This window comes from Heterodontus francisci, chromosome 27 (assembly GCF_036365525.1).
Source record: "Heterodontus francisci isolate sHetFra1 chromosome 27, sHetFra1.hap1, whole genome shotgun sequence".
NCBI classification, from domain to species: domain Eukaryota; kingdom Metazoa; phylum Chordata; class Chondrichthyes; order Heterodontiformes; family Heterodontidae; genus Heterodontus; species Heterodontus francisci.
The window spans coordinates 66,234,057-66,258,012 of NC_090397.1; the positions used below are offsets into that span (position 1 = coordinate 66,234,057).

The window sequence follows — 23,956 nt, forward strand, 5'->3', positions numbered from 1 at the left end:
TGACACCATGAAGTACTTTGGGACATCCTGGAGATGTGAAAGATGCTAGATAAATGCAAATTCTTTCTTCCTAGAACTCTAGATGGCGAACTGTGGAATACAAACTTTATTCCACTTGTGAGCCAGCCTTAACAACTGATCTGATTTAAATGTAATTCTTTGTTGTAGGTTAGCAGGTATTGAGTAACTTTTCTTTACACCATAGGCAATAAAGATTGAAAAGCCTGTAAATGGACTAATATTGAAATATATTCTTACAGAGAAAATGGAAAGATAATAGGAAGTGATAGATAACTATCTGATCTAATTAAACAGTATAACAGCAAACTAAACAGAGTGCGGTACCAGAAAATGTAACTCATTTTGGGTCAATTAATACCTTTAAAGCTGACCTGAATGAATGTTATTCAGAAAATCAGTTAAGGGTTATTGAGATGGTAATAAATCTGTAATTCACAGTGGAGTTTTATCAGAGGGAAGGTTATATCATTTAGGTAGTCAGGCATTGTGTAAGGTTACTGAATGACCTTGCCTCATTCCAAATTTTCTTCCTATGAAGAATTTTTATGTTTTGACTACTTGTTCTTCCTTAAAATGAGAGCTAAGTAATTGAAGGTCCTTAATGGCTGAACACATTTATCATAGCTCCTGTCCCCTTCATTTTCTTATTTCTTGGTTTCTCTTTCTGGCTTCACATTTTGGAAGTGGTCAATAGAATAATTTTGAAGCAATCCTTCCAAGCTTGCCACCTCCTTTCAAACTGCAACCCCTGTAGGATGAACGAGGGACTTGATCTATTTTAACCAGAGCAGAGACTTTCTCGTTATTACCCCTAGAGCTTTAATACATTTGGAAGAGTGCATGGTAGTGTAAATTTTGCACAGCTTATTGGAAAGAGTATGCTTGATGGGGCAAATGGCTTTTTCCCTGTCCTGTACTTTCTTGTGCTAAAAGTTTCACCCCATTCATTTTACTGCTGTGTAATTCTTGAGCTTCTGCTTCTTCTGCTCAACGGAAAACAAATAGGATCTGATTACACAAAAAGCCATAACTGTACCTGGAATAATAATACAAAAGCTGGTTACACTGGGACAAGCATATTTTGGTCTTTTGCTTTGGCATAAATGAATGGCAATTCACATGTAATGTGAATTGCCCAGTGTTCTTCATTATCTGTGATCTCTTCAATTCTACAATCAAGCCATATCTGTTAATGATGTTTGTTTTAATTTTAACTGTAATGTTAACTTTTTCTCATGAACAAGAAAAATGGAAACAAAGTGTCTTTTATATACATTATAGAAAATAACAGAAGGCCTGTCGTTGGGTTTCAGGCTTGGATGTTCATGAATGGCTGAGTGAAAACCAGTTAAATACGTCTTTAATTCACCTACCATAGAAACAGCAACTACACTGCAAAGTAATTCATTATATTTGAAATGCTTTGGGATATCCCAAGAGATATAAAGCAGTATGTAAATACACTTTTCCTTTTTTAATGCACTTGGTTTAATACAATCATTCTCCATTTCAAAAGTTTGATTGTTGTACTCATAAGCAGGCCTAGTCTCGTACAATTCAGAAACTGTATGTTTCCAATAATGTGTCCTCACTAGATGGCCAAGCCCTGTGGATTAACTTTGTTCAGTAACCTGTTAACTGCATTAAATGGAGGGGGAAGGGGAGGGTGTTGATTTTAATCCTACTCAGCTGGCAGGTGAATAGTTAAGATTCCACTGCTGCCTTACCCGCCTGCTTTGTGCCAATTTCGATTTTGACTTGCACTTCTTAGCAGTTGGCAAAGTCATTCTCCGTGAAGCTGATGGGGCCCCTCTTTAAATACGCAGATCATGGTTTGATAATGTGATTGGGTGCCAGCTGCAGTTTTAACTTGAGTCTGAACCATAAAACCACTGACCAGGGAAGCCAAACTTAGTGTGAAGACTAATTATATGGATGAGGAAGCAGAGGCTATGGAATTATACCCCAATATCTTCAGGAAATGAAAGGATGAGGATTCAGAAAAAATGTTGAAGCCTCACAGTTATTACTTAAAAAAGAATCTTTAAACAACCTTTGAAAGTATCTCATTTGACAAACTATGTTCTAAAGCGGAGCTCGTAAAGTTTCATTTTTGCTTGGCTCAAAAATTCACTCCATAAGATAAACAAGAATTATATTTCATATGGACCTAATATTATACCTTGAATATATGAGGTTTAATAACTTAGGGTCATAATGGCACAGAAGGAGAACATACGGCCCATCGAGTCCATGCCAGCTCTCTGTGGAGCACTTAAGTGAGTCCCATTCCCCTGCTCTATCGCCATAGCCCTGCATGTTTATTTCCCTCAAATGCCTATCCAATTTCCTTTTGAAATTATTGCTCGTCTCTGTTTCCACCACCCTTCTAGGGAGTGAGTTCCAGGTCATTGCCACTCACTGCGTAAAAAAGTTCTTTCTCATATCCCCCCTGTATCTCTTACTCAAAACCTTAAATCTGTGTTTCCTAGTCCTTGTACGATCAGCTAATTGGAACAGCTTTATTTTGTCTACCTTATCTAAACCTGTCATAATGCTGTACACCTCTATCAGATCTCCAAGGAGAACAACCCCAGCTTCTCAAAGCTAACCTGGTAGCTAAAAACCCTCATCCCTGGAACCACTCTGGTAAATCTCCTCTGCATCCTCTCAAGGGCCCTCACATCCTTCCTAAAGCATGGTGACCAGAACTGGACACAATACTTTAAAAAGACTTGGTGATAAGAGAGGAAGGTATTTGCCTGTAAGGTTTGTGATTAAAGGATGGAATATCTATCCACTGTATTTGAAAGCATTCTGAATTGGGAGGTTCCGTTATGGAATATGTAAGGTTAGATTTTATTTGGTATTGCATTAACATCCTCAAACCAAGAAATGATACTTTACATTTTATTTTGTAAAACTGTGTAATTGTTATACAAACATGCATTTCAAGTTACAAAGTGATAGTTAAGTCTTCAAAGTTTCCCTCCTGTGCAGTTAAAGCCTCATCTCCACCATCCACTAATATCAACCGGACCAGAACAACAGCCCACATAAGGTTCAGCCCATCTATTAGACAGCAAGCTGGAATCGGTAACAATGGAGTTTTCGGTGACTTCATAATGAGATATGATGTGAACAGAGAATTGGGAGTTGGCGATATTCAGGTATTACTGTTAATGTTTTCCTTATTCTGTGTCTAGAGTATCCCAAGGGTATATGTTCTTATTTATAGAATATTCCAGAGTCCCTACTTTGACACATTGCAGCATTATTATAAAGAACATAATTTAAATTAAATAACTTCATTTTAACTTGGTTCACAGGTTAAGTCAATGTTTATGGATGTCAAACAAGTACCTGTGTACTTTCCGTCTGTAACATTCTGCCATAGAAATTTTACTTTGTATCCATTTTTAAAATTATATTCCAAGCATGATTCTTCTATTCTATTTCATCACCCCACCCCCACTTGTGTTACAAACACTAATGAACCAATTATATCTTGTTGCTTTTAACCATGTGGAGAAAAAGAAAATGCTGATATGGTTATCCTTATTTTGCAGGTTCAAAATGGATATTTTGTTCATTACTTTGCACCCAAGGATCTCCCTCCAGTGCCAAAGAATGTAGTTTTTGTAATAGACACAAGTGGATCAATGGTTGGAAAAAAAATCAAACAGGTATACTTCTTTATTTTGATAAAGGGATCAATTTTATCATGCTTAGATAACAACTGTTTCCAGGTGTATAACTGAACCATCATTTACTATTATCATGAGGCTGATCATAGAATCAGAGAGGTGTACAGTGCAGAGGGAGGCCATTCGGCCCATTGTGTCTTTACCAGCTGGAAAAGAGCTATCCAGCTTAATCCCACTTTCCAGCTCTTTGGTCTGTAGGCTTGTAGGTTATGGCACTACACCTGCATAACCAGATACTTTTTAAATGCAATGAGGATAATATGCTCACTTCATGATATAATCATTGATCAGATAGATATTTTCAGTCTGTTTGTCACAGACAGTTCATATGCCATACAGGAATTAGTAAATAACTTCCATCTGTTAGCCATTGGCTGACACCTGAGCTACTAGGCTGGATATTATCAGAGGCGGGTTAGGTAGGTAGGTGCGGGGTGGGTGGGGGAGCGGGGGCTGGAGTTTCAGACGGAAAATCAGGAAGTCCGCATACTGTGCCATTTCAACTGGAGTTTTAACTCCACAGAGTGCGTCTTTTGACCCTGACAGGTTCCCAGCCTTGAAGTCAGCCTGGCTGATAGGCTTTGCTTCCAATCAGGCGGGGTGCACTTCAGAGCAGGTCACTGAATGAGATATGTCCAATCCTGATCCTGGTGAGGAGGATGGAGTACGATTCCTGATCCCAGGCATTGTGAGGGGTCCTATTCTTGATCCTGGGATGTGAGGCCGATCCTGGGAGTGAGGCTGTGATCTCCAGCCCCATTTGTATGGCAGAGTCTAATGTAGGGGCAGCTGGGCAGGGCCAGGGGAAGGACTGTAGCTCGTTCTGGCCAACAAGCAGTGCTATAAAGGCTCTTACCTTCTGCCCTAAACTGCCCTCACCTTGCTTCAGGTGTTGGGTTTTCCAAACCCTGGGAAACACAGCTGCTTACTGTAAAACCTGCTGAGCAGGTTAAATCAGAGGCAACCAGTCTCATTAATGTATTTTAGTTGCCAACCCACTACTGGGAGGGGTTGGCCGCCTATCCCTTGACCTGCCTCTGTAAAAACTAGAAGTGGGTGGGTTGGGGTCAGGGTTCAGAATTTTAAAGTGATCACCCCTCCACCCGCTTCCAAACAACCTGATTTTTTTTGTACTAAAGCTCCTCCCTATTGACTTTGACCATCACTTATTTTGCTGGCTATCCAATTGCTGGTATCTAAACCACTCAGTTCTACTTTGATGCATTAGTATGAATGCTGGTGATATATTGTCCTGAAGATTGACTCAGTACAAGGAGGACAGTAACTAACTGGTCTTTAGACAAGAGTAAGTTAAGTCCTCATTAGGCAGACAGCAGGTACCAGGAGACAAACGACACAACATTAAATGTGAAAATGTTTCACTTTCCCAAAGTGTTAAATAACCCATACTGACATCGTTCTTATTTTCTAGCAGCTCATTTTGGTACAAGTACTTAATGTGTCAAATATTCTGTGGCTTTCTCTGCTGAATTTTGCTACTGCTGTCCTCAACTTTTAACAGGCAAAGACTTGGCATTTGTCTTTGTCTCTGTTACAAGCCAAATAAACTGTTAACATTCTGTTGTGTTTGGCAAGCTTCTCCTTAGGAATTAATACAAGTCAAAGTTAGCCAAGTAATTGTGCCATTCAATTGTAATTTTTCTTATATAATCTGTACACTTACCAGGAAATTGTTACTGCCTAAACATTTACAAAACAAAAATAATAAATTGCAGAGGTGTCAATCTTTACACTGTTCAACAACACACTTTCTTTGCAAGTGTATTCACGATATCACCAATTTATGTGATATAGTTAGATCTCAGCTAGGCTTTTGATATTGTGCCACATGGCAAATAGTCCACAGGTAGGAAGGAATGGTATAAGAGGAGGTGGATTGAAAGTCAGTAAACTAGAGAAAGTGAAGAGTGACTGGAATGGACCTCTGTTAATTCGGAAAGCAATTACTATTCACAGGGGCCAATACTGTTCAGTGTAAATTCTGGCCTCTTGAGTATCCCTGATTTCCTTTGCTGTGCCTGTGGCTGTTTAGGGACTAAGTTCTGGAATTCCCTCTGTAAAGTCCTCCACCTCTAAGTGAGTGAAACAAATATATTTTAACTTGCATCTCTGTGCAAATCAATGTAGCAAGGATCTGCACACATGACATCAACCCTTGCCCAGTGCTGGTGAACCCAAATGTATCTGCAGAACCCTCTTCCTTTAAGAAAATGGGTGAGCTAGCCAATCTTTGCAATTGAAAAAAATGTCAATCCTCATAAAAGAATATTGCCAAGTGCCTAGGAGTGAGATGAGATAGTGTCCTGAATCGTGCATTTAGCTTGGCAGGAAACAGTGTGGGTGACCAAAGATGGCGAGGTCAGGATGGGATTGAGAACCTCAGCTAACATGCAAGCTACAGAGAGGTCAGGATCACGCCTACAGACAGGATGGAGTTATTCGGCAAGGTGGTAGCTGTGTTTGAACTCCCCAGCGTCGAGGAAACAGCATCATGAGCAATGATTCCAGTACACCAGATTGGAAGTATGTGTAAATTGCTGTGCCAGATGGAAGAAGTGTTTTGCATCTTGGATGAATGTTTGTGAAGAGATCAATAAGCAATTTTGCAACTGTAATGGTTGCACATGAAAGTATCATGGGAAGGTTAGCTGGAAGTTGGGATTGTGGAAGAATGAATAAGTGTATAAATGGAGGGAAAGGTCCATCAGGAAAATCAAAAAGGCTAGGGAACAGAAGAGCTGGCTTATGATGGGATCATGTTACATGTGGTGAAAATAGAGAATGATTTGGTGAGCAAAGAGGCTAGTGGGTGGAAGGTGAGGAAGGGAGGACTCTTGTTGAGGAAGGGAGGACTCTTATTATTGTGAAAGGAGGGTGAGAAGATGGCCTGAGAAATGGGTTCAGTCATTGTGAGGGGCATTCTCGACAACAGGATAAAATTCAACAGAGGAAAAAGGCCATTTCAGAAACATTGGTGGTAAAAGTAGAGTCATCAGAGCAGTAGGATGTAGCTGGAGTATGGAACAGAATCGAGGGCTGGATTTTACCAGCCCCCTGATGTCAGGGGTTATGGTGAGGGGGCCCGGAAAATACCTGTGGGAGTGGCCCGACATGGGCCTTGCGCTGGGAAGGCTCCGTCCCATATTACCAGTGGCGGTGAGGCCTTGTGGCGGCCCCACCCACCCCCACTACCGCTCAGCGATAGGGACCTAATTAAAATATGTTAATTAATTAAAATTACATGAATAAAGACTTACCTTTTCATGATAGCTGTCCTGCTCCGATATTCTGGCTGGGTGCAGGAACTCCCACGCCTTCGGATCTCCATCCAAGATCTGAGACAGGACACTGGTGGGGAGGGGGGAGGAGTGAAGATTTCAGGCAGGGAGAGGGGGGGGGAATGGCAAAAGTTAATGTCATTTGTGGAGGGATGGTGGGAAGGGGTTAAAGGTTAGGGCTCGAGAATACTTTTTTTTGGGGGGAGAGGACAAATAACAAATGGATTAATCATTGGGGGCATGGGAGAGGGGATTGGAACTCTGAATACATTTTTAATTTTACTTTTTAAAAAACTGTCACCTTAAAAATTTAAATGACATGGTAGGGCCTGAAGCACTTTAAAAATGGCACTGTTGCCTGCATAGTGGCGCCGATGCCGTTGCCGGGGACGGAGCGCCTGCCCCACTGCATCATCGGGGCTGGGCAGTCCACCTTGGACATGTAAATGAGCTGCCGTGCGAAATATCATGGTGTCTCCGTGAGGCAAATCCCACGCGTGCGCCCTGCTGCTTGGCGGTGAGCTGTAAAAATTCTAGCCCTAGAGTGGGAAGAAGTGTAATCCATATTGTTGTCGTAGGAGTCTTTGGGTTTTAAATTGATCTCTGTAGAAAACCTATTGTCAGAGAAGGAGAGAGGTGTCCAGAAAGGATTTGGACTTTGCATGTGAAGTTAAATAAACCATAAGTAAAAATTAACCAGTCCAAAAATCCAGATATCACAATTCATTCATTTAGCAATACTGTCTAAATAAAACAGGTCAGAAAACCTGCTACAAAAGTAATACTTTTCATAGCAATAATTACATTTATAAAATGTACTATAGTTATGAAGTGAAGATTGTTAGCAGGTTGATTGCCTACAACATTGAAAAGAAAGAAATTGCATTTACATTGTGCCTTATTACATCGATCAGAAATGTCTCAAAGTGCTTTGCACACAATTAATTACATTTGAAGGGTAGTACTGCTGTTATGGGGACAACTACACCAGTCATTTAACTGGCAGAAAGGTCCCACAGTAGCAATGAGATGAATAACCAGTTGGTGGTAAGAAGATCAGACTGGAAGACTCCCTTCTCTCTCTCAAATAGTGCCATAGGGTCTTTATTATCTCCCTGCAAAGGACAGCACTTCTAATCTCCCTCAGTACGACACTAGACTGTCCATCTGGGATATGTCCTTCAGTTCTCATCATGAGAATTGAGCTGATAACCTTCTGACTGAGAAGCAAGAGTGCCACCAACTCAACCTGGCTGACAAATAATGCTAAGGATTTAAAAATGGAGCAACTGAAAATAATTTTATACTTACATTGTGATTTTGTACTTAAAATGCCATGCTTAGATCAAGAATTCTATACAATGGTAATAGATGTGAAGAAAATTGGTGTTGTAAAATTCAGTGCTTGGATCAGAATACTGCTCAGCTATAAAATTGCATTTGACTGGAGTCAATTACCATCATTCCAAAATTAGAATATTCAATGGGAAATGCTTTTACATTGAACCTCTGTATTATATGCATGCCATGTGCAATATGATATGCTCATTTATCACTGAGTCATTTTGTAATAACGATGGTGCTTTAAACATTTTTCATCCTAGATATCAGAAACATATGTTTAGTTTAGAGATACAGCATTGAAACAGGCCCTTCGGCCCACCGAGTCTGTGCCGACCATCAACCACCCATTTATACTAATCCTACACTAATTCCATATTCCTACCACATCCCCACCTGTCCCTATATTTCCCTACCACCTACCTATACTTGGAGAAGTTTATAATGGCCAATTTACCTATCAACCTGCAAGTCTTTGGCATGTGGGAGGAAACCGGAGCACCTGGAGGAAACCCACGCAAACACAGGGAGAACTTGCAAACTCCACACAGGCAGTACCCAGAATTGAACCCAGGTCGCTGGAGCTGTGAGGCTGCGGTGCTAACCACTGCGCCACTGTGCCGCCCGATTTATTACTAACCTCTCGAAAGCGCATTTTTCCCCCTGTACTCAACTTTTACTTCCTCAGATCCCACCTCTGACTCCAGACCTGTATTTCTGTAATCACTCTAATCATATGGATATGAAATACAGCAACACTTAATGATCCAGAGTCCCATGGTAGAGTTCTCCATTCATTTCTATCAAACCGAAAACCAATGCTCTGAGATTATTTCATGTTGAATTGGGAAAACCAGACAAAGTAAGAAAGGCGGTAAAAATAGGCCAATTATTTGCCTATTTATTCCACTCTTTGTTGGCATTTTCTCATGCATGACTAATTTTCTGACAACCGAAAGTCTGTAAGAGAAGACAAGGTAGGTGTCAGCTCTTGAGTCCTTGCTTAACAAATGACAGCTGTTAGACCAATTCAGAGAATAAATTGCTTAATTCAAGAAATTGAAAATATGTCATTTGCAATATTTGTCATCTCCAAATCAGAGCAGGGTATGTATTGCTGTCAGGCTGATTTGAATTGATTGCCAGTTTTAATAGGGATATAATTATAACACAAACAGAAGCATCTGCAATAAATAGTGTTTGATGCTCATTAAAAAGGATGGCAAGGCAGGATTTGGAATTATTATGTCTTGTAACCAGTCATGAAGATAATGTCACTTTATTCTTTATACTAATATAATCATAACATGTTTTAATATTTCCCTTGCTGCATTCTAACATAGCATTTCACTTGTCATCTATAATTAAAATGTTTCCAGCTCTTAGACTCCTTTGTGATCATACAAATTATCCCTATTCATTGGAATTATCCTTATTCTCTCTAAAATTGCTTGATACATTTTGCTTGTCCATTATATTAACAGTTAAGCTTGACAAATTACTGCTGGCATTAACTGCAATGCCTGCATTATTTGAGGATTGCTAAACAGTAATGCTGGAGGTGTGGAACAACATAGATTTCCCATCTATTTATCACCATCAAATTGCAGTTGAGATAAGTAGTTTCTGCCTGCTTTATTGCTGATATGTGTTGTGGGAAAAGATACCATATTACAAGCTCGAGCATTGCATGTGAGATGCTTTTCTAATGCTCATGTCTTGGTCAAAAGACTATCTGAAGTAATGTGATGGCTGTCAAGCAGCACATAAGGACCAAGCACAACCATCCAGCAATGACTGAAGAGAAATGCTGTAGGGACTGAGACTGTACAGGGTCATAGGCTTGTGCCATTTCCTACAGAAAAACTCCACACAGGACCTACCATATGTAGGGCACTGCCAATAATCATCACGATTACCATGATACTCAGTTCACTCTGCATTTACTGTTTCTCGGTTAGCACTGCTAATACCTGTGTGTTAGCAATTTGTTATACATTGTTGCTTAAAGGTGACAAATGCATCATTTAATTAGTTAGGCCGATATCTTCCACCGCATTTCCCAGTAATAGCAGAATGAGCTTCCCAAGGGTACAAAGGTCAGATTGAACCAGGGGGCCAAAAATATTTTAACTCTAGTAAAATGCTACTCGTCTCTGATCACCAGGGCAGAATCACTTAAGAGTAAGTAATGTACCCTATGTACATAATATGCTTTCTGTTGCTTGCTGTAGCCTAATTCTCTACATTCTACTTGTAAATAAATCTGACCATTAGTTTTAGCCTGTATACACTGAACTAATGACATGGTATTTTCCAATATTTTGGAGCCAGGAGGATGTTGCGAACAGTTCAGGTACAATTTGGTGAATGATTAGGGAATAACTATTAGTTTATGGCACACTACTCCACTTACAATGCACAAAAGGATGCAGTTTTGGTTCTTAGCGATCAACCTTCTCACAGAAACTGTTGCCTTGCTAGGAATAGAAAAGAAAGTTTAGGAAGAAACCAATTTGAGCCATGCCTGCCGGGTGTAATGTGGGGTAGATTGGATTATCACATTATTTTGTTTTAAACTTGTCTTTTCATCTTCAATTATGTGATTACATCAGTCTGTTAAGACTAATGCCCCAGCAGAATCTTAGATGGCAGATGCATTGAAATACATTGGTTTGATATACCTTCAGAACTGAGTTTTTGCCATCATCCCAACAATTCTCAACTTCCAACAGTGTCATAGATTTTTTCATTTTATATATTCATTCTTAGAATATGTGCACCATTGTCAAGGCCAGCATTTACTTCCCACCCTTACTTGCCCTTCATGGTGAGCTGCCTTCTTGAACCACTGCAGCCTGTGTGATGAAGGTGCTCTCACAATGCTGTTAGGTAGGGAGTTCCAGGATTTTGGCACAGCAGCGATATGTGTCCAAGTGAGGATGGTGTATGATGAAGAGTAACTTGGATGTGGTGAAGTTCCCATGCACCTGCTGCTTTGTCTTCCTAGATGATAGAAGTCGTGGATTCGGAAAGTGCTGTCAAAGAATCCTGGGAGAGTTATTTCTGTAACTAGATTTGCATATCAATGTATACAGATATAACAGTGGAACTACTATTATGCAGAAGCAACTTAAAAGAATAGCAACACCGTTGTTCAGTAATGGACAGAAAATTGCAGTGAGCGTAGAGACACAAAGCCCCAGCTAATATGTATAAACAAAAACAAGAAATGCTGGAAATACTCAGCAGGTCTGGCAGCATCTGTGGAGAGAGAAGCAGAGTTAATGTTTCAGGTCAGTGACCTTTCATCAGAACCTGAAACGTTAACTCTGCTTCTCTCTCCACAGATGCTGCCAGACCTGCTGAGTATTTCCAGCATTTCTTGTTTTTATTTCAGATTTCCAGCATCTGCAGCATTTTGCTTTTATTTATGTTTCCATGTACTTGGGAGTCAGACCACTTAGTGCATCTGAAAATACTTTGTATTGGCATGGCAGCATAGGTGAATTAAGTGTAATTGGGAAATTTAAAGGAAATTATTCCTCATTGTTGGGAGTGCAGCAATAGAAACATTATATGTCCCATTAGGTCCGATGGTCCATCAATACGTGCATCCCTTTGTTATTTTGCATTTAGGAAGTAACTGTTTTGAATCAGAGGTTGGAAATCAAGAAAATGGCTAACTATAATATGTCCAAGGTTGCTCCCCTGACATTATACATGCCATAAACTAGAAGAAAAACATAATAGTTTGTGTAACATATTGGTATTGATGCTTGGTTTTCTCGATAAGTTGACATTCCCGTGAATTCAAATCTCAAAGTATTTGATGAATCAATCTCTACTGGACTGGAGTTCTAATTACTTGCAACTGAAAATGATGATTAATGTTCTAGGAACAGCACAATTAATATTCCCTTTGTCATGGGATCTGTCTTTCATTATCATTTCCTTCCCACGAAATTACTCCCTAACAGAAATTCGTGCAGATTTTCATTGATTCATCACAAAATCTGAGAAAACCCTTACAGATTTTTTAATAAAACTCTAAACACCTTCCAAAAGTTTTGCAAAACTTATAAATATATATTTCTTCAAAAAGCACTACCCACTATTAAACAATTTACTGGACGGAAGCAAAACAATTTAACAAAGACAAGAAAAAATAAAAATAACAAAAAGTAAATATTGTGAATCTGTAATAAAAGCAGAAAATCTGGAAATATACAGCAGGCTCTTTAGCATCCAAAAAGAGAAAAGACAGGTTAACTCACTTCTGATAAAGGATCCCCATCTGTCTTTACAGAAGCTGACAGACCTGCTGTGCAGTTGCAGAATTTTCTGCTCTAATGCAAAATAGTTGGTTCATTCTCAGCAGTAAATTTACAGGGTTGTAGAGCGGGCAACCAGAATTTGTTTCACTTGATATGTTAACTTTTTAGTTGGGGCTTTGCATTTATTGTTTTGACACTGCAGCCAATGACCAAACCTGCTGGTGTGAAACCACTTCTTCCAGGTTGTTTCTGACATGTTATTAGGAAACCTGACTTGGCAGCCTTAGTGATAGTTGAAGAGTTTCAGTAACTTAGAGCATTTGAAAGAGAAAATACTTTAAATGTCCCGATTAGTTTGGAAAAAATTTGTACATGATACTGAGCAGTGACTTGCAAATAATGGTTACAGGAATGAGGGACTTCAGTTACGTGGATGCATTGGAGCAGTTAGGGATGTTCTCCTCAGAGGAGAGAAGGTTGAAAGGAGATTTGATAGAGGTGTTCAAAATCATGCTGGGTGTAGACAAAGCAGATAGGGAGAAACTGTTCCCGTTGATGGAAGGGTGGAGTACCAGAGGACACCAATGTAAGGTGATTGGCAAACTAACCAATGGCTGCATGAGGAAAAGCTTGTTTGCACAGCGAGTAGGTTTTTAAAAATTCATTCATGGGATGCGGGCGTCACTGGCTGGGCCAGCATTTATTGCCCATCCATAATTGCCCTTGAGAAGGTGGTGGTGAGCTGCCTTCTTGAACAGCTGCAGTCCTTGGGGTGTAAGCACACCCACAGTGCTGTTAGGAAGGGAGTTCCAGGATTTTGACCCAGCGACAGTGAAGGAATGGCGATGTAGTTCCAAGTCAGGATGGTGTGTGGCTTGGAGGAGAACTTGCAGGTGGTGGTGTTCCCATGCATTTGCTGCCTTTGTCCTTCTAGTTGCTAGAGGTCGTGGGTTTGAAAGTGCTGTCTAAGGAGCCTTGGTGCATTGCTGCAGTGCATCTTGTAGATGGTACATACTGCTGCCACTGTGCATCGGTGGTGGAGGGAGTGAATGTTTGTGGATGGGGTGCCAATCAAGTGGGCTGCTTTGTTCTGGATGGTGTCAAGCTTCTTGAGTATTGTTGGAGCTGCACCCATCCAGGCAAGTGGAAAATATTCCATCACACTCCTGACTTGTGCCTTGTGAATCCAGGTTTATAAACTTGCCACTGAATGTTTTGAGAAAGTGATGCCACACCTTTCAAAATATTAAAGAAGTTATAGGTTGGGTATGTAATAAAGACATGCTTATAACCAGAGCACATTCCAGGTGAAGAGCATTTAATTCATAGCCTGTAGTTTTAAAAAATTCATTCACAGAATGTGGGTATTGCTGGCGTGGCTAACATCTATTTCCCATCCCTAAGTGCCCTTGGGAAGGTGGTGGTGTGTGACCTTCTTGAACTGCTGCAGTCCACGTGAAGGTCATAGCAGTTTTGATACAACTGAGTGGCTTGCTGGGCCATCGCAGAGGGCAGTTAAGAGTCAACTACATTGATGTGGGTCTAAAGTCATCAATAGGCCAGATGTGATAAGTTTGGCAGATTTCCTGCCCAAAAGGACATCAATGAACCAGATGGGTTTTTCCTGACAACAAGTATTTTCATGGTCACCATTACTGGCACGAGCTTTTTTTTTTAAATTCCAGGTTTATTTAATTAGCTGAGTTTAAATTCCCCAGCTGCTATGGTAGGATGTGAACTCACATCTATGGATTATGAGTCCAGGCCTCTGGATTATTAGGCCAGTAACATAACCACTATGCTACCATATAAATCACATAATTATAGCAGCTGTGCCCCTAATGGTCTCAGAACACAAGTTCTATGGTATAAAACTTGTAGAATATGGTGGTGTGTGTGAGAAGTCTTCAAATAGTATGATCAATCTGTAAGTAAGTGCATACTGTAATAAAATGTGACCAAAGTCTGCAGAAAGAAGTTTTCATTGACTTTAAAAAATGCCTTCCCACCAAGCATTGTGTATATTGTCAGACCAAAGATGCCCTTTTCACCATCCTCAATGACCTTCGATCCATTGACCACTTCAACATCATCAACTTCTCCAGCCGTGTCAAGGTCTGGCAACGTGGAAAACTTGTCCCTGTCGTCCGGGAGACGCTAAGAGATGCCAGGAAGTACATCTACCTAATGTCACCTTCAGGAGGTAAAAGGGGCTGTGTTTTAAATTAATTCTGAAAACTTTCTTTCTGATCTCTCATCTCCAATAGAAAATCTTGCCTTTTGGTGTTTGGGACATTGCTTCAATGGAGGCCTCCAGGTTTGTCTGGCATCAACAATGAGCTTGTGCTGAGCTGGTAACTCATCTCTTGTGTGCCCTGTTCCATCTACAGAAAAATGATTATAATTTAACTGTGATAAGTTAGCAAACTAAGTGAGTGAAAAAATATTTTCCTGCCATGATAGAAAAATCTATGACAAATTATTAGTTGTTGTTGATGCCAATTTAATATTCATAAATTGTACCTTTGTTTTCCACATCTTGGTACATTACAATATTGGCAAGAACTATAATCAATTTCAACTTACTTCATGGGTTTTTTTTTTGATCCATTATGTTTTTCAAATAGTTTTCCAGAATATTTAACATCCAGCATAGGGACAGGAGTAGAGAGAATTGGCCATTGGAGTTACTGAGCTTGTGATTGTGGCAACATCGGAACTACACAATCATTCAAACACCCTTGAGAATATATCTGCTGATAGTGTTACAGCTTGCTCACTGTCAGGCCCAATAAGCCTTCCAAGCCAGTTCCTTGTTGGCAGCATCAATACTCAGTTTAAAAATAAATCAAATAAGCTAATTATGAATAAACGAATTTGCTTCTTTTTAAAACAAATCATAAACCCTTTCCATGAACACAATTACTTCTTCAATCCACTGGTTACAGTTTCTGAGGGGCCAGGAATCCCTTGCTCCAGACTTCCCTTTCTCTCACCGATTGGAATTCCTCTTCCCGAGTCTTACCTCCATGATGGGCACTAACCCTGTGGGTTCCCGGATGCCGGCTGAATTCCTTCTGCTGCTCACCAGCCAGGCAATGATTCCTGCCAGGTTTGGGCTGGAGTCCCATCCTTACAGTGAAGATGAGACCCGGGAATTAAAATCTCACCAGGCCTTGGAATGCAAGCTTGGCGCTCGCCCCAGCCCTCTACGCAAACCAAAACCACCCCGAGTTAAAGTCAAGGCCTATATCTCACAATTATTTCCTTTGCCAAATATCTACCCAGATAAGTGAACAAATTAAAATAAAACACATCTGTTTAGAACTGGTAGCTCTTTCAGAAAGCCTGCCCAGGTACAATGGGCCAAATGGTTACTTTCTGTTCTGTGAAACTCTGTGGTTCTATGATGGTAGTTTTGTTCAAAATTCTACTTTGCTTCCCAGTTACCAATATAAATGATGCCATTGAGACTGGATCCAAATTGCTGAAAGATTACATAGCTCAGCAGGACAAGACTGTGCGGACAGTATCATTAATCATCTTCGTGACAGATGGGCGCCCAACAATCGCCGAAGTTCAACCTCACAAAATCCTAAACAATACAAGAAATGCCATTGAAAACAAGTTCTGCCTCTTCAGTTTGGGAATAGGAAGAGATGTGGATTACAAGCTTCTCGAGCGAATGTCATTGGAAAACTGTGGAGTAATGCGGAGGATCTATGAAGACGAGGATGCCAGCGCCCAACTGAAAGGTTTCTATGATGAAATTGGGACTCCACTCCTCTCGGACATTCGTGTGGATTATTCTGAAGATGCGGTGGAGTACGTAACACAGAATTTCTTCACAAACTACTTCAATGGATCAGAACTCGTGATCGCTGGGAAGCTGGCAAACAATACTGTCAACAATTTGCATGTCCAAGTTTCGGCAAGCACGAGTGACAAACACCTCATGCTGGAGACAGATGTGATTATCAATGATACCAAGAAAAGTTCAAACAGATCTAACGATGCCAAGTTAATCCAGAGGGCATGGGGCTACTTAACCATAAGAGAACTACTGAAATCAAGACTAAAGAGTGGCAGTAGCAAAGTGAAGGAAATTCTTTCAGAAAGAGCAAGAAATCTTTCATTGGAATACCATTTTGTCACACCCCTCACTTCACTGAGTGTGAGGAGCTCAGATGAACAGACCAGCAGATCCACAGAGAATGTGATGAATGCTTCTGAGGTGAAAGATGAGAGAGCACAGAGTTTACACAGAACAATCAAACCAGGTAAAGTAGATTTATATGATGAATGCAGCTGTTAGCTGGTAACTTACTAAATTCCTTTTTGCCCTACTAATCGGCCAAATATTTTGTCTCTAAGAGGTTTATCATTTTTGATTCTTTTTTAAAATGGAATTTGGAATACTTTCCCATTTTAGTCCCTTGATGCCAGCATTGGTCACTTCTGGACCACCAGAACACAGCCAATTGAACACTGAAGCCCCTTTATTTCGCCTTAATGTTGGGGGAAGGCATTTGCTGTGCATTGTGTGTAATAAAATTGTAAACCCATTTATAAAAGCTGCCTTTACAATTTGTTACCCATAATGTGCCCAGGAAATCTTCCCCTTCAATGGGGCTTAACCCCAATCCCAAAAGAACCCGCCCCTACGATAACTGTGTGAAATTTCCAATTCCCACAAGTGCATTCTTGTGGTCCCTCTGAATTAAATTATCAATTAATAATAAATTAGTGCCAAATTTAGTGCAGCGTACCTTGTAAAAATTGCTGAATCATAAATATTAATCAGCAAAATATGTTGATTATTAGTTTGATCTATTCCCCGAGTCATTTGAAGTTCATTCAGCTTTTCTGTTCTAAAACACAATGTTCTGATTGGCTGAAAACTGTCTAAATAATTAAAAGACGTGTGCCTGGTATGAGTCCATGATGTAAATCTGCCAATGGCTTCTTAACTAAAAGACCCTATACGACCAAGTATCACTCCTCAAAAATGTCTGTGGGGCAGCGCATTGGATTGACTGAAATGACACAATGTGCAAAGTTACCGTGCCAAAAGGTTCAAAAATTCCATAAATGCAAAATACCAATCAAAAAAAAAATCAATCAACAAACGGTTTTGGCTTCCAGCCAGGTAGGAAAAGCTCCCAATCAAAAACCAGCAATCACTTCAAAACTAACCAATCAAATTACTCAATTCGCAAATCAGTATATAGCACAAAACTGACCAATCCAATTACTCAATTTACTTCATGTTGACCACTTAGTTTTCTCATATATCCCACCACAGATGCTGAAAATTGAATCAATACTGTAATAAATATATTAAAATGACATAATTCTAAAAAAAACCCTTAACCCATAAAAGGTAGCCACTTTATATGAGAAGAAATCATCCCTATACTGGCTTGTTTCTCGCTCTCTACAATATTGACTTTTATGCTCTCTTCACAAAACTTGGATTAACCATGGTGGCGCAGTGGTTAGCACCGCAGCCTCACAGTTCCAGCGACCCGGGTTCAAATCTGGGTACTACCTGTGTGGAGTTTGCAAGTTCTCCCTGTGTCTGCGTGGGTTTCCTCTGGGTGCTCTGGTTTCCTACCACATGCCAAAAGACTTGCAGGTTGATAGGTAAATTGGCCATTATAAATTGCCCCTAGTATAGGTAGGTGGTAGGGAAATATGAGGAAAGGTGGGGATAGGGAGTTAGTGTAGGATTAGTATAAATGGGTGGTTGATGGTCGGCACAGACTCGGTGGGCCGAAGGGCCTGTTTCAGTGCTGTATCTCTAAAATAAATAAAAAATTAACCAATTGGGGCAAGGACTTCCAGATTCCATTGACAAAATCTGTGTGTACAAGAGAAATGCATCATTCCAGTTATTTTTTTAATTTTAATGTTTTATTTTATTTATAGTTATAGTCTTCATCGATCGTTTGTGTAACTACAATAACCAGAGCACACCATCACAACTGATGTCATATGATAATTAGCCAGAAAGGGTTCCTTCAACAGAAGATCAGTGCAAACCCCTGAAAAATAGCATAAGTGGCTGTGTCTATCATTTTTCCATTGATTCCACTGATCTTCCATGAAAGTTACAGAGGGAGATCAGGAAAACCCTTACAGAAACTACTGGCACGAAATGCCTCGGAGATTCAGTACTTAAAGTGTTCAACATCAATTACATGTATGCTAACATTTTAAGTATCCATCAAAAAACGTATTCCAGTTAATTGTCAGATGTTATTAGGGCAGAATTAAGTTCAAAAATTGCTTTAACACTGACATTTCTTTGTCTAGACAGCACCTCCTTAAGAAAGAGAAAGAAAACTATAGTGGTTTCAAAAACATCAGGTGAGTGCTTCAGCTTTGAATCTCTTCACTAAAGACCCTATAACTAGTTATTTTGAGCCACTGCTTCAAGTCTTAGCACAGAAATTACAGTGTCCGGCACACTATTGCATCAGACTGCTAATTACCCAGGGTTCGCCTGTTTAAATTCAACTTGAAGACCATTTCAGGGCTTTCTAACGAGGACAGACCTGCTACTATATAATTGATTGACTGTATAGAATTGTTAAGATCTGAAAAAGATCCTTTCCACTCAGAGAAATAATTCTTGTTCCAGCAAATAATAGTTGATGATGTAAATCCTGAAATTATTCTGTGTATACATTAACATTGGAATATTTATTAGATTCTTGTGAAATTCCTTTGCTCACTATTTAAATTTTTTTTATTCGTTCATGGGATGTGGGCATCACTGGCTCGGCCAACATTTATTGCCCATCCTTATGATTGTATGACTTGAGAAGGTGGTGGTGAGCTGCTTTCTTGAACTGCTGCAGTCCTTGGGGTGTAGGTACACCAACAGTGCTGTTAGGAAAGGTGTTCCAAGATTTTGACCCACCGACAGTGAAGGAGCAGCAATATAGTTCCACGTCAGGATAGTGTGTGACTTGGAGGGAAACTTACAGGTGGTGGTGTTCCTAGGCATTTGCTGCCCTTGTCCTTCTCGGTGGTGGAGGTCGCGGGTTTGGAAGCAATACCCGTTAGAATAAAATACTGTACAAGCTGACATCTCCATTAAAGCACTGGACGGAACACTTTTACATAAATGCATTGATACACTTAAAAAAGTGGCCTGCTTATTTGATAGTCAATATCTGTTGTACAAGATGGCATTTGAGAACTTTAGCCAGATTTTTTTTAGTATCATTTGGTATAATATATATTTTTTTACACTTGTGCCAAATTATTTTTGGCATGGGATGGTGGGGGTGGGGGCTGGGTGTTGATGGGTGTTGATGTGAATAACAACAGCGGAACTGAAAGTGTGGCTTCAGATATCGTCAGCTGGAGACAGTTGAAAATTGAAGCATCCCAGGCACTGAAGCTAGTCTGAAAAATGTGGCATTTTAGTTTTGCCTTGGAGGGAGGGGAAACACAATGGGGTTGGAAACTGAAACATTATTTGTGATGTCAGGGCATTCCTCTAAAGGCAAGGGGCAGCTGCGTGGGTGGCAAGCTTCCATTCCCTTTGAAAGAGAGAGGGGAGATTGAAGGAAAATATTTGAAGTCAAAACTACTAAAGAGGCAAGTGAATTGATATGCAGCATAATATTATCAGTTTATTTGATATAGTCTAGGGAACTTCTTGCATGTCTTTGCTAAGTCATTCTTCAGCTGGCTCTTAGAGGGTGTGTGAGTGACTCTGTGTGACTTTCCACATTGATCTCTGCTTTAGTCCTGACCTTTGGCAGGTCCCCAAAGGCTTCCCAGATGACATGTTCACTGAATGAAGAACTACAGCAGTAAACCTGCATGCTGCCTCACTAGTCAGTGAGCTGGGGTGACAGCATGTTATTCCAAGACCCAGTCTTACATTATTAGTTTGTTTTCATCCCCTATCATTTTACACTTGATCCCCTCTGTCTCAATGACATGGATGGGAGCTGCCCTCCATTCCCTGGGATGACCTGCCTTACATTGAATTTGTTTCAGATCTATCTGTGGTACAAGTAATATTCTAAATATAGCCGCATGTGATCATAAAAGCTCTAGTATGCTTTAAAAAAATGTTCTTTTTACATCAGAGTCTTGTTTTCATTTGAGAAACCTAGAGGAAGGTCATAAGGCTAGACAGCACCAAAGGTCAGAAAAACAGGCAAGAAGATTAATCAGCCACACTGAAGCTGGATTGTAAAAACTCTTTAGATTATAGAAACAAGGGATAACTGAGGGAAGTTAAAATGACTCCCCATTTATTTTTCCAATTCTTGTAAAACGTGTTCCCTTTCCCAGAAGGCCATTCCTCTCTTCAGATCATTGGGTAAGCAGCAACATTGTACAATTCCACTTGTACCAACCAAAGAACAGGACATTGTTCGGACCAACATTCCTATCTCATTAACACCTCCAAAAGCAAAGACAATAGCCGTTCATCTTGTTGGTACTTGTAGGATCTAGTTACAAAATGGCTCTCACATTTTTCTACATTACAATAGTCTCATTGGGTTGAAATTTTGCTGTTTGAATCAGGAGCCCAATATCGGGCTCATTTCTGGGTCGTAAACCCAGACATGTGAATGGTAGGACATCAGGTATGAAATTCCCATAGGAGGCCAATTAAGAAGCCGCCTCCAGGACCATCATCGGGGATGAGGGAGGGCCAATCAGAGCACCTGAAGCAAAGGGTGGCCGGCAGATCCACCATGAATGCTGTGTGCTGCTGAGGTGAATGGTGAAGGAGAGGGCGGCAGAATATGGAGGTGCCACACTGCTGATGGGACCCAGCAGTCAATTCCTCATACCCAGCAGTGAATCCATCTGAAGGTGACAAGCAAACAATTGCAAGCATTTGCCTGTGGATGTCCTGCCAATTTTGTCCTTTAAAGTGGCCGTTGCATATAGATCTAATGGTGCTCTGACCTCCCACTCTGCTCTCTCGCCTTGTGAGTAGACGAGCTGCAGACACAGCATGGGTCCCATGCGCCCCCAGCAAAATTCCACAGTCTTCCAAAAATGCCTGCTAATTGTCTCCATAATTACTTTAATTGACTTCCTGCCACTGACGGGTGTGTTGTTGTCATGCGCGGATCTTGCCCCAGGAAAAGTGGGAGAAGGAGGGAACTTTTAAAAAAAATTCTTTTATGGGATGTGGGTGTCGCTGGCAAGGCCAACGTTCGTTGCCCATCTGTAATTGCCCTTGAAACTGAGTGGCTTGCGAGGCCATTTCAGAGGGCAATTAAGAGTCAACCACATTGCTGTGGGTCTGGAGTCATATGTAGGCCAGACCAGGTAAGGACGGCAGATTTCCTTCCCTAAAGGACATTAGTGAACCAAATGGGTATGTCGGGATATCTGGCCTCAGAAAATTCCCCCCAGTACCTCATTGTATGCAATTTTGAGGTATTTCTGGTAGATGTGTTCAGATTCTTGTCTTCCTTTTTTAAAAGTTAAGAGGTGATAAATAATAATCAACAACTGCAAACAAATTAACTGAATGTACTCTTGCTTCAAACTTGTTTATGGGGTGTTGATTAATTTAATACCACCTGTATGAATTGTAGTGTTTGTTTCTTATCCAGCTGATGGGGATCCTCATTTTGTTGCTGATTTCCCCTTGAGCAATCTCTCCGTATGTTTTAACATAGATGGTGAGCCAGGTAACATACTCAGACTGGTGTCTGATCATGAGAGTTCAGGTAGGTAACAAACTGGAACATTTTTAAAAGCTCGATTGCTTTTTGCTCATTGAGGTTAGAATCATAGAATGATACAGCACAGAAGGAGGCCATTCGGCCCATTGCGCCTGTGCTGGCTCTTTGGCAGAGTTATCCAATTAATCTCACTCCTCTGCTCTTTCCCCATGCCTCTATAAATTATTTTCCTTTCACGTATTTATTCAAATTTCTTGTGAATGTTACTGTTGAATCTGATTCGACCACCCTTTCAGGCAGCGCCTTCCAGATTACAACAATGCACTATGTAAAAATATGTTTTCTCATGTCACCTCAGGATTTTTTTGCCAATTACCTTAAACCTGTGCTCTCTGGTTACCGACCCTCCTGCCAAGAAACTGTTTACCCTTATTTACTCCATCAATACCATTCATGATTTTGAACACCTCTATCAAATCTCCTCTTAACCTTCTCTGGTACAAGGAAAACAACCCCAGCTTCTGCACTCTCTCCAGATAACTCAAGTCTCTCATCCCTGACGAGGCCCTAAAAATTTACCTCCTTTCCTGGGCCGTCCTTCCTGTTGCCTCCGGTGGCTGGGTTGTAGTCCCAGCGGTGGCCACCCCTCCTGGTGGCGCTGCTGGGACTAAGAGCTGCCGGCTGTCGATTGGCCGGCAGCTCCAATAGGCGGTAATTCGTGCCTCAAAGATGTGGAAGTCCCACCCAAGACCAATCAAGGGCCTGGGGAGCAAAAAATCCTGACTTGGCTTCCCAGGCCTGGTGGAGGCGGGCTCGCCACCGATTTTACGGCCGGTGGGCGGGGCCTCCCGCCCAATGTAAAATTCCGGCCATTGTATTTGTTCATGTGACAGAGAAAAAACAATAACTTATATTTATAGAGCATCTTTAATGTAAGAAAAAGCCCCAAGGTGCTTCACTAGAGCATTATAAAAGAAAGTATTACACTGAGCACATAAGGAGATATTAGGTTAGATGACCAAAAGGTTGATCAAAGAGGTGGGTTTTAAGGAGTGTCTTGAATGAGAAAAGCAAGTTGATGAGGTGGAGATATGTAGGGAGGGTGTTCCATAGCTTGGGGCCTAGTCAACTGAAGGTGTGGTCACCAGTGATGGAGCAATTAAAATCAGGAATGCTCAAGAGGTCAGAATTAGAGGAACTCAGATTTCCTGGAAGGTTGTGGGGCTGGACGAAATTACAGAGAGAGGAAGGGGCAAAGCCATGGAGAGATTTGAAAACATAGATGAGATTTTAAAGTCAAGAGGTTGCTTGACCGGGAGCCAGTGTAGGTGAGTGAGTACAGGGGTTATAGGGGAACAGGACTTGGTGAGAGTTAAGACATGGGCAGCAGAGTTTTGGATGACCTCAAGTTTATGGAGATTAGGATGTGGGAGACCAGCCAGGAGTGCTTTGGAATAGTCAAGTTTAGAGGTAATGAAGGCATGAATGTGGTTTTCAGCAGCAGATGAGCTGAGACGGGGCAAAGTTGGGCGATGTTATAGAAGTGGAAACAGGCGGTCTTAGTGATGGCACGATGATGAGGCTGGAAGCTCATCTCGGGCTCAACAGTGAAGTCTCATTTCTGTTGTAAC

At 40.8% G+C, this 23,956-nt stretch overlaps 1 protein-coding gene across 1 annotated transcript in view; it reads left to right on the forward strand.

Moving 5' to 3' along the window:
* The window catches only part of itih5 (inter-alpha-trypsin inhibitor heavy chain 5), a 43,511-nt gene that overhangs the window by 13,826 nt on the left and 5,729 nt on the right, over positions 1-23,956 (forward strand). Inside the window, exons 6-11 of the mRNA XM_068059791.1 lie at positions 3,028-3,191; positions 3,591-3,707; positions 14,677-14,848; positions 16,092-16,925; positions 18,964-19,017; positions 22,254-22,370. Coding sequence (XP_067915892.1) covers positions 3,028-3,191; positions 3,591-3,707; positions 14,677-14,848; positions 16,092-16,925; positions 18,964-19,017; positions 22,254-22,370 — 1,458 coding nt within the window. The remainder of the gene's footprint in view (positions 1-3,027; positions 3,192-3,590; positions 3,708-14,676; positions 14,849-16,091; positions 16,926-18,963; positions 19,018-22,253; positions 22,371-23,956) is intronic.